At 32.0% G+C, this 15,139-nt stretch overlaps 1 protein-coding gene across 3 annotated transcripts in view; it reads right to left on the minus strand.

Moving 5' to 3' along the window:
* LOC145330075 (uncharacterized) overlaps positions 1-9,009 on the minus strand; it is a 13,822-nt gene extending 4,813 nt beyond the window's left edge. Inside the window, exons 1-4 of one of the 3 annotated variants that reach the window (XM_080174634.1) lie at positions 8,897-9,009; positions 8,116-8,213; positions 3,042-3,145; positions 1,477-1,558 (exon numbers count right to left, since the gene is read on the minus strand). In XM_080174634.1, coding sequence (XP_080030760.1) covers positions 1,477-1,558; positions 3,042-3,086 — 127 coding nt within the window. In that variant the 5' untranslated portion in view covers positions 3,087-3,145; positions 8,116-8,213; positions 8,897-9,009. Of the gene's footprint in view, positions 1-1,476; positions 1,559-2,015; positions 2,395-3,041; positions 3,146-8,115; positions 8,214-8,896 lie in introns of those variants that run through there. The other 2 variants (XM_080174635.1, XM_080174632.1) reach the window with 2 other exon arrangements.
* Between the last annotated feature and the right edge of the window lie 6,130 nt (positions 9,010-15,139).

The following is a 15,139-nucleotide window of genomic DNA, read 5'->3' on the forward strand; positions in this document are numbered from 1 at the left end:
ATTGTCAATTTACCTTCAAATATGGTAATAACATCCAAAAAGTTGCATATTTGGTTTAATAAGTGTATCTCTAACTCTTCAAATAAGAAATTTAAATTTTTACCTGTCCAGAGTGTACCTGGAGGCCTGCAGCACCTGAACCTGGAGGCTGATTGTCAATTTACCTTCAAATATGGTAATAACATCCAAAAAGATGCATATTTTGTTTTATAAGTGTACCTCTAACTCTTCAAATAAGAAATTTTAATTTTTACCTGTCCAGAGTGTACCTGGAGGCCTGCAGCACCTGAACCTGGAGGCCGATTGTCAATTTACCTTCAAATATGGTAATAACATCCAAAAAGATGCATATTTTGTTTTATAAGTGTACCTCTAACTCTTCAAATAAGAAATTTTAATTTCTACCTGTCCAGAGTGTACCTGGAGGCCTGCAGCACCTGAACCAGGAGGCCGATTGTCATTTTTTCTTCAAATATGGTAATAACATCCAAAAAGATGCATATTTGGTTAAATAAGTGTACATCAAACTCTTCAAATAAGAAATTTTAATTTTTACCTGTCCAGAGTGTACCTGGAGGCCTGCAGCACCTGAACCTGGAGGCCGATTGTCATTTTTTCTTCAAATATGGTAATAACATCCAAAAAGATGTATATTTGGTTAAATAAGTGTACCTCTAACTCTTCAAATAAATGTTTTTAATTTTTACCTGTCCAGAGTGGACCTGGAGGCCTGCAGCACCTGAACCTGGAGGCCGAATTAAATTTTTTCTGCAGATATGTTAATAACATTCAAAAAGAAGCATATTTTGTTTTATAAGTTGCTCTCTAACTCTTCAAACAAAAAAATTTTGATTTTTTTACCTGTCCAGAAACGACCTTCCAGCCTGCAGCACCTGAACCTGGAGACCTATTCAAAAAATGATTAAATATACATGAACTAATACCCAAAATTAAACTTTTATCCTAAATAACCTATAATCTAAAATCAATACCTAGTCCACAGCACACTGTTTACGCGAAAGTGGCAAAACTTCCCCCCCCCCCCCTCCCCCCCTTAAATCCAAGTTAAATTGGTGGGAAAAGGAAAGTTTAACAAAGTGCGTTAGATAATAATAAACAATTATCTCTACAATATTTGATTTGAGAAACCTGTATATGTGTATATTCTGCATAAGATTATGTTTTTCCCCAACCCCCCCCTTGATCAGGATATCCGATACAGAAAATAAACCCCTGGTTTATGTTCACTTTCTAGTAATAAGCTTTAAGATATAGTCACTTTTGTGGCAACACCCCTTAAGGGGCGATTCTTTGTATTTTCACAGTAACTTTTCTCCTGCGGGGGCTCTAACCCTAAGGGGCAATCACCTAACCTATTAAAATTTATTTTTAAAAATAGGACGAATCGCCCCTTAAGGGACTTTGCCAGGAAAGGGACTATTCCCAAACTTTGTGTTTTAAAGGAAAACTTTAAACCTGTATGCTTTCTCATGTGTACACGTAGAACATGCAATGCTACAAATCCATTCCCACAAACATCGCATTTAAATGGCTTGTCCTAAAAAAAAATTTTTGATCATAATAAAATAAAACTTTAAAAATATTTCTTGTAACAGCTGCTTAAAATACAGAACGACTGGTAGAAGCTATAAGATGCCAAGAGTTGAATCCTATGTAATTACTGCTTTATTTGCCCTGAAAATAGCCAAAAACCGGCTAAATGGCTGAGCCGCCAGCTAATACTTTTAAAACTTTTTATTTGATTTAGGGAAGATAGACTTACCATGGATTACTCATACCAAATGTCATCCTGAAATTCGGATTCTAAGTACCATTTGCACATTGATTACGAGATGGTTGCATTACCCCCCCCCCCCTCCTTTAATTATGAAATTGTCTGAAATATTTCTTTTAAAAGAATTTAAAACCAACTTTTTTACTAAAAACACAACACCATGATAAGAATGTTGGTCATATTTATAAAAAATCAAACTTTTTAATAGGTAGGTACCAACCTTTGAATGAGACTTCATGTGATTTTTCAGAGTGTTCTTAACTCCAAAAGTTTTGTTGCACAAATCACATGAATATGGCTTGTCATTTGTATGCGTTGTTTCATAGCATTTTTTGGAAAAGAGTCGGGAAAATTTTTTGTCACAAAAACTGCAAGAATATTCTTTGGATTCGCTGTGTGTTAACATGTGATCATTGAGATGACTTTTCGCAAAGAATGCTTTATCGCATTCCTCACATTGGAATGACTTCTTATTTGCATTGTTAACAGTGTCATTTTCTATTACAGTGTAAATAATGTCTTTTTCTTCTTTATAAAATTCTAAAGTATTGACTGGTGATATTTCTCTATTTGCCTGTAAGAAAGGAATAAATTATGTGTAAAAAATGATATTTTTATCAAATAATCTTAAGTAGAATGATATTAGTTCATGTTCTATTTGTCCTACCTTTTAAAGAAGATATCTACAAATTTAAGGAAGTTTTGTTATGATCCTGTAAAGGAATTTAGTAATTCTATATATCATTGAGGGGGGGGGGGGGGGGTTGCAGGGATATGCACTACTTCTGTATTAAATTTACATATGTGATAAAAAGACACATATTTGTTTATTAGAGTAAAACACTAGAGGGAGAAATGTTAAATATCTGTATCTTCTCATCGCAAACGCATTGTGCAATTTTTATATTGGGTCATTAAAAATCAACCAATGGTGTTACTTATATTAATACAGCCATGTAGCAGAAAATAATTTAGAAGTAGACGAAAGAGGTTTTTGAAAAAGGAAGGGAGGTAGTTGTCTGTATATACAATATACATCTATACTATAGATCTGTTATTTGTTTATATAAAAAAAGTTGCCATAAAAAAAAATTTCTTCTCTTTATTATAGTCTATTGTAATACTTTCAGCATTTTATTCCCTTCCTCTTTGAAAGCAGTTGACTCATCACAAACTGACACCAAATCTTCATCTTTAATATAAACGTTATCTTTAAATTCTACTATATTCTCTAATACTTTCCAACCTTTATCTTGATTAGTTTGAATGGTTTCATTAATGTTGATCTCATTTAATAATTTCTCTAAATTATAACTTTCTTCTTGTGCAGTAGATAAGTGCTTCACACACCTAAAACAAATAAATGTTTGATTGAGCTCTGGTGAGCGACATGAAAATCTGATAATGCTTAAATGATTAATTGCAAATAAAAATTTGGCAAAATGTGGTGATTTCTTTTTTTTCACTTAAATAACTCAAATTTGACATGACAAGATTAATTTTGATTAAAACGTACATGTTTGGAGAAAAAACAATATCAGTCAAGTCATTACATTACTTTTAGTTATCATACAGGGTGTTTTTTTAGTAGAACAAAATATTTTATAAATAAATAATTTAACCCACTTGCCATTGACAGAAGTTAAAAATCTACATCTTAATTTCTTCATTGGTTTTTGGGGAGTTTTGTACAAAAAAATTAGCGCTTTTCAAAAAATTATGCCTTAAAAAAGTTTCCGGTTTTTCCAAAGTTCCTATAAAATGAAGATGTTTGGATCATGACCAATTTAAAGAGTGTGCAAAAATGCATACATTTTTAAAATTCAAATTGCACAGCTTGTGTTAATAGTAGAAAAATGTTATGCATACTGTTAGAATCGTCATAAACTCTAGTTTGTGGACATATAAGAATAATTCCTGTGCTACATACAGTTTAGGAGCTATGTGTTAAAATCTCTCAACTTCTCAAACTTTTCAACCATTCTTACATTTTCCAACGTAGCTACTAGAGGCTAGGGATGAAGCCACTAGTAATTTATAAAATTAAAGTATGTGTTAGTGTGTTAAATTCAATTTTATTTGTCAATAGTAATATGTAAGATTTTAACTCTGTTTTTATAAAACATCAGACTTTTACAAAAAGCTAAATAAGTCTGACCTTTGTACCACTCTGTTGTTTGTATAGTCTGACCTTTGTACCACTCTGTTGTTTGTATAGTCTGACGTTTGTCTCTCTGACGTTTGTCGCTCTGACGTTTGTCGCTCTGACGTTTGTTGCTATGATGTTTGTCCTTCTGACGTTTGTACTAGTACCTTGTTAGTTTATCTTTGACTAGCAGCTACGCCCCCTAGAGGCCTCTAGGGGCACTTGAGGAGGGTTTAATCCCAAGACTTAATTTTTAGACTTATATAAAAGTAAAAAAATTTGGGGGGGGAAGTAATTTTTTTTCTAGGGGCGATTTCTCTTCGTAGGGTGGTGGTACCCTCCCCCAAAATAGTTATAAACCTTCCCGGGACCTATGAGAAGCTACGCTGTTAAGGAGAACCCGATCGGTTCAGCGGTTAGCAAGATCCTTCGCTACAGACAAAAAAAGCTTACTACTTTATATAATAGGATTTCTATCCTAACTTAATGATTGTAGGATGTTTCTTAACATAGTGTTACGGTTGAACAGACAGAAGGACAGACCAAAAGAGGGTAATATGCAGATATTCATTAGTCAAAAAATATCAGCATTCTATCTGTAATAGCGGCAGACTAAATTACAGGTTTGCACTGATATACCGATCCATTATTTAGAAATTAATCCTTGTGTGTAAGAGTGTATATGAGGGAGGGGGGGTAGTTTAAAGTTTGTTTGTTTATTACTTCATGTCAGGTTATGTTAGGTTAAATTGGGTACTGGGTAGCCCTGCTTGGCTCAGGTATAGGACTACCAGTGATCAACTTAATCGGGCACTTTGTTTGAAGGCACCAAATTACATTCTCCACGTAGCATTACAGACACTGACCAAAGAGGTTATAAATATTGGTTTCAAAAATTTAAGCCGTCATGAAATCTAAAAAAACTATATTTATCTATCCCATTTCTTAATACCACTGAAATCTGTAATCATAGAGGAGCTGCTTATACATACCTTATGCATATGTCACCTTAAATGGATCAAACAAGACAGTTTGTTAGTATATATCTACAGTTGACAATGTCAGGAAATCTTCCAACTGTGAAAAAACTGGCTGCTATTACAGTTGTGGACATCATATGATACTATGTGTTATTGTCCAAACATTATATATTTTTGAACTTGATCTTGCCTTTGGCGTTTTAATCAACGGTTTGCATCTATTTCCAATATGCATAAGGAATGGTGGTTTTCAATATATAAAAAATATGGAAAACTGTATTTTATGTTTTATATAGTTATGTTTTTTGCTTCACAATTTCTATCTTATTTCAACGGACGGAAAGTAATCAGATTCAAAGCCGTGATTGAAAAATGTCCACAAAAGTTAAGACTTAAAATGTAGCACAAATATGTACTGGACAATATTACATAATTCCTTTACTAGTGATGGGAATCCGGATCCGGAATCCGGAATCCGCCCAATTTTCGGCCAATTTTGGAATCCGAATCCGGATCCGGAATCCGTTTTTTATAGCGGATTCCGGATTCTAAATTGGTAGGCTAAATTTAATTTAAATAGGTTAGAAAATACCAAGCACATTTTTAGGACATACGTAGCACTTAAATTTTTAAATTTACTAATGTGATGTAAATGTTTTAGTTATGCTGGAAGTCACTTTAAACAAATCAAGGCTTCAACCAAATAACATAGTGATAAATTAACGAAAAAAGCTATCCCTCTGTGACGGACGGCCTTTTAAAATACTGCTAGAATCCGGAATCCGCCAAAAATAAGAATCCGGAATCCGCAAGAATCCGTCACTTTTTTTGACGGATTCCTTCAGAATCCGGAATCCGAATCCGGCCCAAAAATTCGACGGATTCCCATCCCTATCCTTTACACAATGTTCTACAAGTTGCATAATCTCTCACTTTTTATATATATGTCTGTCTGTCTCTCTGTATGCTTTGTTTTATTAGAATTTATCTATTTTAAGATTAAAGTAATAATATACACCAAATGAAAAGCTTTGACGGATAAATATAAATATAATCATCGTAAGAAAAATCTTTTTGAAATTTATGTGCCGTACAACTTTATGGCAAAAGAAATTTAAGTATAAAGATTTTTACAATTCTTTTTGCTAATTGATTTTAATAATAGTTACTTTATTCTGTGGATATTAAAATAAAAAAAATCATAAGACTTAAACCAGTTCTATTAACCTTGAAGGGCTCGAAGGGCTGGAAGGTAGGGCAAACCAAACTGGTGTTAATTTTATTTTTTTATTTATTATTTGTGGAAAATTGTACCTTGAAGTTAAAGATATGAGATTTACCAAAATGAAAGCCTTTGAACATAATTATAATTCAATTCTAAATACCTTACATTAATAAAATGATTCTCATTTGTAAACCACCATTAATCAAAGGCCGACACCAAATATGTGTCTTTGGTTGCCTGTAACAGGTTTGTTATTAACAGTATGCCTCATAATTGTGCCTGTCAGTTTTGATAGACAATTAATGCTCAACTTCATTACTTATAGGGTCAACATATTATTGAGCTTAATTTTTGGATTGAGTTTTGTAAGTATATTTTTGCAAAGAAAAACTAATATTTACCAACTTTTCTCCCACCCTGTTAAAAATTGAGATTGTGTTAATTATTCCTAGAGGATAATACCAAAGTGACGTTTAGCACCTTCCAGTGGTGATGTAAAACATTTATTAGGTGAATATATTTGGTTTCTCCAGATTAACATTAAGCTGGAATGTGCTAAACTTCACTCGTGCATAGTCCCCTTTTTTTTACAATTAATAGAATAAAAATAAGGATGACAACATCCATAAAAGCAAATCTATGAGACGCTAGGACAAATGCACATTAACACTTGTAAAGTGTCAGAACTGAATAATCAGAACATGAACATAAAAAAGCATAAATGTATAAAGGTCGAAACAAAATTGTTGAAAAACTGCTGAAATACAGGATAATGTTTAAGAACATACTTACATTTTTAGGACTTAATCATAAAAATTTGATAAAAATCAACATGTTTAAAATGGACATACAGGCATTCTGGTAACAATTATAGAGTTGCTACCCTTTCTAAATCATACCTAAATATTATAGGAATCATCATGCAATGGTTGAACAAATCTAACATGTCTGAATTAACAAATAAAGCTATCCATTCCAGACAGACATGCTGACGGACTGACCCTAATTATGGAAAAGCTTCAGTTTAAAAATGGATTTTGGTCATCACACATTCTATATTCTAGCAATATTCTAGCAACCTTAGCACTAATAATATCTTTATATTAAGTGTGTTCTAAGTGTGTCTATATTTAGCTATAATATCATTTTTTATAGGTTTTTTAGAGAAAGATAGTTAAACCTTAAATGCGTTTGGAATTTCGCTTTTAGAGACTAAAGTGACATTTTATTATTTGTAATCAAATCTTCCAAAAATAGGTACTTTAGAAAAACCGGTTTTTAAGGCATAATTTGTTGCAAATCGCTAAAAATGTTTTCCTTATACAAAACTCCCCAACCCAATGAAGAAATTGAGATATATATTATTAACTTCTGGCAATGGCAAGTGGGTTAAATTAAGTAATATCTATGAAAAAAAAATACCCTGTATAAATAAATGGTGAGCGGCAGATAAGACACTTTTTGTAATCATAACTAAAACACAAATGTAATCAACTAAAAAAGAAGAGTTTCAACACTGAAATTTGGCATGGCAGATACTTTAAGGAGGTACATTGTGGAACTGTGAAGAAATGGCGGAAACAGCAGCTCCTTCTGAAAACGCAGTTTTCCGCTGACTTTATTTATGGCTCACCAAATTTGACAATTTTTAATCATACAAGGTAAAAATTCCTTTATTTGCATTTGCAGCCGAAAAAAAATTCAGAGGATATTTTGTAATAAAAATAAGTTTGACAACTGAAAGATTCAAATTGTCAAATGTGTCGAGAAAAAGCTTAAAAAACTCAATGGTTTCCGTTGGCAGCGGCGGTTCCGCTGCTGTTTCTTCACATTGTACCCTTTCAGTACCCTTTCAGAATAATGCAACAATCATGCCAAATTTTAGTGCTGTAACTCTTTATTTAGTTGAGTTCCTTGTAGTTTGGTTACAAAAACTGCCTCATCCGTCCCCAACCCCTTTAAATTGTACCTTTTTATTTGCAGGTCAAATTCATTTGTGACAAGATTTTTTAAATCATGTAATCCCGCCTCTAGTTCTGTTTGTATAGCATGCACTGTCTTTAAGATCTGAAAATAATAAGAAAATTGTTATATTAATGCAAGAAACTGTATTGTATAAAGTAGTATGATCTTTTTTGTCTGTAGCTTATGATTTCCATAACTATTTAACCATTTAGTTCTCCATTTAAGGAGAGCTTAATTCATGTCCTAGGATGGTTTTAGGCTATTTTTCTGTCTTTCTCATTTATAAAGTATTAAAAGTAATAAGTCTATATTTGTTTGAAGTCTAAGATTTCAAAAACTACTGAACTGATTGAGTACTCGATTTAAGGAAAGCTTTACTAAGGTCCTAGGATGGTTTTAAACTATTTTGTTCTTTTGATTTAAGGCCTAGGATGGTTTCAAGCTATTTGTATTTAAACCGCTTTCACTGGGTATAGTCCTTTCCACGACATCCCTCCATAAGGAGCGATTCTTCGTATTTTTAAAATGGCTATTTATAGGTTATTTTAGGTTAGGTTAGGTTATATTGTGTTAGGTGATTGCCCCCACAGGGTTAGATAATTGGCCCCGCAGGGTTAGAGCTCCCCGCAGGGGCTAGAAATAGGAGAAAAGCTACTGTGAAAAATACGAAGAATCGCTCCTTATAGAGGGATGTCGTGGAAAGGACCATACCCCTTCCACTTCAAATAAAGAGAGTCTCTAGATGCTAAGGGCGCAGCTAATAGAATAAGAATAAATAAATTTACCATTAAAAATAACTGTTCTACTGTCAAACTCATTTTAAAACTCAAACTTAAATTATTATTTGAGCAACATTTGATCAACTCATTCGTTTTAATCTAAACATTCTTAGTTTCTGAAATACAACAATTTTCAACAGAGTCAATAGGTATACAACAAAGAGAACTATTTTATGTTTTGTTTTTATAATATTTTTGTAACATATTTCACAGTAAACAGTCAAAGGTAAACATTATTTGAGTAAAAATGCAGTGTGATTTTTTTATTAAATACTCAACCTATTTTAATATTTAAGGTGTATTTTTTTTCATTCCGTTGAAGAGTTTTAGAATCCGGAGTTCAAATAAACAAAGACCCTTAAGTTTTTTCCTCGTTTGCTCATTATTTAAAAAATTATTTTTTGCCTTTTAGATGGATAATTTAATAATTTTGTTTTCAAAGCTTTCAAACCTTTAGAGGCGGAACCTGTGTTACTTTATACTTATGTATTTAATTATAATAATTCATGATAATAAAACACACAGTATATTTCAAATAGAAATAGTGGGCTCTATATTTAGTTTTGGTGTGTTTTTTTAAATTTTCATATACAACGTCAAAATGAACACAGGACAAAGATAGTTCACCTAAAGAATGTTATCATGTCCCCAAATATTCATAATTTAAACAATCTTGTATTAAAACAAAGAAAAATTTCTAGACAAAACAACATTTCTTCAAGTAATATATCCCTGTCCAACAAAATAACTGCTTTTAACATCAAAGGTAACGAATAACACGAAAAAGAATATTTTCTTTAAAATTGAGTATAATATTTTGGTTTAAGATATGTTAAAGGTTTATATATATTATATATAAAGATGTAATAGTTTAAATTAATAAATGCTATTTTTTATCATATCACATTTTTAAAAGCTTAGGTTTTGGGGTTTGTGTAGGGTATAGTTTTGATGTGCATTTACTTTCGCTTATTTATAACATCTTAAAATCATCAAAACTCAGGGATCTAAAGGGATAAGACATAAGACAATGGCTAATAAATTGATGTACATCCCCAATGATTATACACAAAATTATCCCTTCTGTAAATTATTACAATTAGTAGTTGAAACATTTGAACAAACCAATCAAAATTCAAGTCCCAAAGGTTGTTAAGCCAATGAATGAGAAAATTATAATACTTTTAAGACTATGGTGTAATAAACAGCCCAATGTCCCCTCCCTTCCTGTGATTTCATGTAAAGTGAATGCACATCATAGCTTTATAAGAAACATTAACTAGTGTATTAAGTAATATGCAATTGCACTATTTCAAAAACTGGATCAGGTGCAGTTCATGTATTCAGGTATCGATTATCACCAAAAGTCATTTAGATCTAAAGGCTGCTAACGGCCAAACAGCTAAACTTCTATATTATTTTAGCACAAAAAATAAACCAACAAAGGGAGACCTTTAAATAATTGAGAATAGTCATTATTAAATAATGCAGTTATCTCGCAATGCACATAAATGCACAAAAAATACTTATTTTATCTTCAGACAAGCTTTCTCTATCTATGCATCATTGGATCGTGGATATTCCAGATCATGATTCCTATGCCGCGCATTACGATGCGCGAGCATAACATTACATTCAGCCGTTTGGGAGCTAGCTAGGGACTAAGGTTTTTCAAGATAATCGCTCCCAGAAACATTTTACCATGAAGTGCACCAGATCCTAAAAATTACACCATTAAAGACAAATAAACTTTTGAGTGCTAACATTTTTCATCACCCTATTATTTGACTAGAACAATATCTTAGTTTTAGGAAGCTCAATGTCCTCGCCATCCCCTGCAGGGTTGGCCGCCATCAAGGTTAGGCATATCTCCTCACCCTCGTTCACGCCCCCCTTCTTGACAAGGTGGCTGATGGGGGTGGACAACTTATCTGCCTTGTTGAATGGAAACATGGGCATATACATGATCTTGGATTTGTGGAATACTGAAGTTACCTTCACCTAAATTGATATTTTTGGTTAACAGCGAATAATCTCTAAGTTAGGGCCATTTGATTTATATATAACTAGCGGCTGTGCCCCTAGCATCTATTGGTTCTATATTCGAAGAGGAAAGGGCAGAAAAATACCCTAAAACCATACCCAGACTTATTTATAAACTTTCAGGACCTATGAAAAGCTTCACTGTAAATGAAAACTATATCCGTTCAGCAAAAAAAAGATTACTACTTTATATAAAAGGGTAGATGCATATATTATTCAATTTATAGTTAAGGGTTAAGTAATAATTAGAGTATAGTTATTCATCGCATCGTATTATAAACAGCTCAATGCGGATATAAAATGTACAATTATAAGATTCAAACAAGTTTGTTTAGCCTCATATGGCTGATAACCGGTTCTAATCCAACGGATATTAATTAGTTTCGAAGCAATACTAAAAATTACTTTACCTTGTAGTTTTTGAGGATATAATCTAGAAGGTCCTGTAATGTCATACCGGAATCCGCCTTCAGGTTCCAGGCATCCCAGATGCTAGTACGTAGGCCATCTGGACCAGGTATCAACTATTCAGGACAATTACATTTTAAGTGAAACATTCTTTTCCAAAACAACCATTTTATCTTTACTTTAAAAAGAGCTTGCTTTTCGCCACTGCATTAATAAATCATTAAGGGGAATATTTTTTTGCGGATTTTCCATCACGGTATGTGTTGTAAGATTTGAGTAAGTCTATAAAACTTGGCATGGTAGTTGATTTAATGGGATATAAATTGGATTTGTGAAGAAAAAAAAACGTCGGCCGAACCGCCACTCCCGCCAAAATTTCTTTGCTTTTTCTCATTAGAATTTAATAATTTAAAATAAATTATTTTTTTTTTATATTTTTGCTGTACACGGTTGGTTTTTTATTAAATGAATAAGTTAGGGTATAATGTTTGGCACTTTCAATATAAGTAAATGATAATAAAAAAACCATAGAATGCGATAATAACTTCAGAAAAATCGAAGAAAATAGTTTTCATACTTAATTAACGTTTTTAAGTTTTTCTTCAAAAAGTTTAGATAAGATGCCTTTAAAAGTCGTCTATGATTTTGTCAGGGATAAAAATATAACTTTAAAATAAGAATTATAACATATTTTTTCAATTAGTACAAAGTAAAATTTTGAACATTTTATTGATCAGTATATTTTTTAAAATGTGAAGTAGAAACCTGAATATTTTATCATGAAAATTGTGTTATGATTTGATTGTCTGCTAGATTACAAGAAAAAAGATACTGACAGTACTTGTTGGTTCTTTAAAAAAAATTAGGTAGATTACTTTCAGAACCCCTCTTTTTGCAACGTTATTTCAATAGAACAGAGCCGTAGTCTTAGTGTACTCAATATCTAGACAGCCAACCATTGTTTTAGAATTGTTCAATTTTTTTAACTTCTGATAAAAACAGAATTAATGGTATTTTTGTAAATATTATACCTCCAAGAAATGGCTATACTTCCCAATCATATGTTGTGTGATATTTAAGAGGAATTATTTTGATATAATGTCATTAAAATATTCGTTGAAAAAAGTGCTATTCTAGCTTATACTTTACATTTTAATGTGTATGATAATTCAAATAAAAGATAATGAAGATTTATATTATATTTAATTGTTATAATTATAAAGAAAAACCTGGAAACAGTAAAAAACTGACTTTATTTTATTGACGTAGGGAAAATTTTGTCAAATATTTGAATAAAAAAACAATATAAAACAAAATAAATTATTTTTAATATAGTCACAAAAAGGCTTAATGAGTTTAGGAAATATTTCATTCACTAATCATGTCATTTAAACTCTATTACACAGAATACAGTGTAAAAAGATGTTCTCGTTTTAATTTTAAGTAGTTTCAAATGCATTTTAATACCTTTTAATGATTTATTTTTTGAAACATCTTTTTATAAAATGTTATTGATTTTTGAAGTAATATGTTAAAATGTTTTTAGATTTTGTTAACATTTTGTTTTAAATGTAGAAAATTGGTAATTCTAAACATTCAAAAAATGATTTTATTAAATTTTCATCACTTAAATTGTATGTTTGATGAAATTTTCAACTGATAATTCAAGAAAAATCGTTTAAGTTTTATTATATTTAACTTTGAAATGTTAAAAAAATATAATTATTGTCAAAAATGTGGAAGTTATACTTTCTTCAAAAAAAGATCTAAAACATGCAAATTAACACGTGTAATGAGATTTTTTTTCTTTCAGGTTTAATTTTAAGTAATTATTGATATTTTTTGTAAAAAGGATTTTATATAAAAAGTTTTAAAACTCGAGTTATGTAGTGGTTCTAAAAAAGGTTGCGAATTTATGCAATTTTCTTGCAAAAAAATTTTTCTAGGATTTTAAAAATAGCAAAGGGTGTTATTAGACGTACTTACAGATACAATTGCTAAGGCATTTTGGCCAAACACTAAAATAAAGTTTTGACATCTGAGGGTCCAACCGTGTGTAGAGGTGGGAGTTAGTATTCCGCGAGAAAGAAAAAGAAAAATTTTTTGTAGGATATACCGTTCTTCGGCGGCAGTGGCGGTTTTGCCACCATTTCTTCACAGTTTCACATTGTACAATATTTCAGCAACTGCAATGTAATTTTTTAGCATTCTGTTTTTGTCTTACAACACACACTATGGAAATCCGCGGAAAATGTCTTCCTTTGTCACATATCCAATATAATTATGCCTGAGTGTAAAGAGGTGCAGGATTCTCAGCCACAGTGAGGTGTCCATCTCTGGAAATCCAAGCACTCCAGCCTCCACCTCCAGAAACAATATCACCAAGCAACTAGCAAGTGTGTTTCAAAGGGGGTCATTTTTTTCACGTATTTTCCATAAAATTGAGTGTAGCCCTTTAGGTCAAGAAATGCTCTTAAGAACAGTTTGACTTAATAAGGGCATTTGACTAAATGTTACACCCTATTTTACGGAAAATACGCGAAAAATGAACCCCTTTATCATGACAAATAACATGATCAGTTTTTATAAGAAAAAAATTATCCAAGAATTTGAAAATTTTCGAATAAAAATATTTTGATATTTATTGCTAACTAGCCGCTATGCAACTAGAGGCCTCTGAAGGCACTGTAAGTATGGGGAAGGGGAAGTCAACCCCCCACTTCAAATTTTAGTTTTAAAATGAAAATAGAAGAAAAAAACTAGCACTATTCCTATTTATGAGAAGCTACATTGTAAAGGAGAACCAAATCATTGCAGCAGTTAGCATGATCCTTTGGCACACACGGACATTCTGCTATTTTTATTTAAGGATAGAAAAAAAATGAGGATTTTACCTGTTTAGTTAGACTAGCCAGCTGTAAACTAACAGCAGGATTGCAGGCTGGAGATCCTTAAATTAACCTTACAGTATAACAACAAGGATGACAACGTCCATAAGTGGTGAAGCACAAAGAAATCATGGATGGGATCATGGATAAGAAGAGCATTTGTTGAAATCAATGATGGATTTATTTGTTATGATCAAGAATCACGAAACCTTTCTCACATATTTTTAGATAATTGCATTTTGAAGCCTTACTGGCAGACCAACAGACAAAGTAAATTACATAATCGATGCTCCTTGTTCATTGGAGACTCTTCACGATAAAAACAGCCCTCTATCTTGAGTAATCACATTTCCCCCATAGCGTTACGGACTGACTCACGAACGGACAGACGACAGACAAAGTTAATTAAGTGTAACTTTACCACTAAAAAAGTCAAGAATGACAGCATTTATAAGTAATTAATAACAAAATATTAGCAACAGCAAAAGAGTAGTGGGTAGCTAAGCAACAATTTGGAACAAGATTAGTTTTCATGAAATCTCAGGCCTTTCTTAAAATGAAAAAAAGCTTTCTCACCGCCAAACTCTTTAGAGACTGGTGTTTTAGAGGTTCCTTCTTAATTGGTGGAAGAAGTAAAATCTATATGCTATCATTACAAAAGGCATAAACAACCTATTTCAACCACAGTGTTATAAATGATGGACTATACATACCAAAAATATCTCAATGAGCACTAACCTGTGATCATGCTAACAGCCTTCTCCCGTAGGGGTCTTGGTATACCATACATATCACACCGAAGATTGCCTAACCCAATACACAGCTCATTGTATAGAGATTCATCAACTAATCCAAAGGATTCATCAGTATTTGAAGCTTTACTAACATAATCACACAGGCCAGTTAGGTC

This window comes from Acartia tonsa, chromosome 10 (genome assembly GCF_053477335.1).
Source record: "Acartia tonsa isolate MP-2025a chromosome 10, ASM5347733v1, whole genome shotgun sequence".
NCBI classification, from domain to species: Eukaryota; Metazoa; Arthropoda; class Copepoda; order Calanoida; family Acartiidae; genus Acartia; species Acartia tonsa.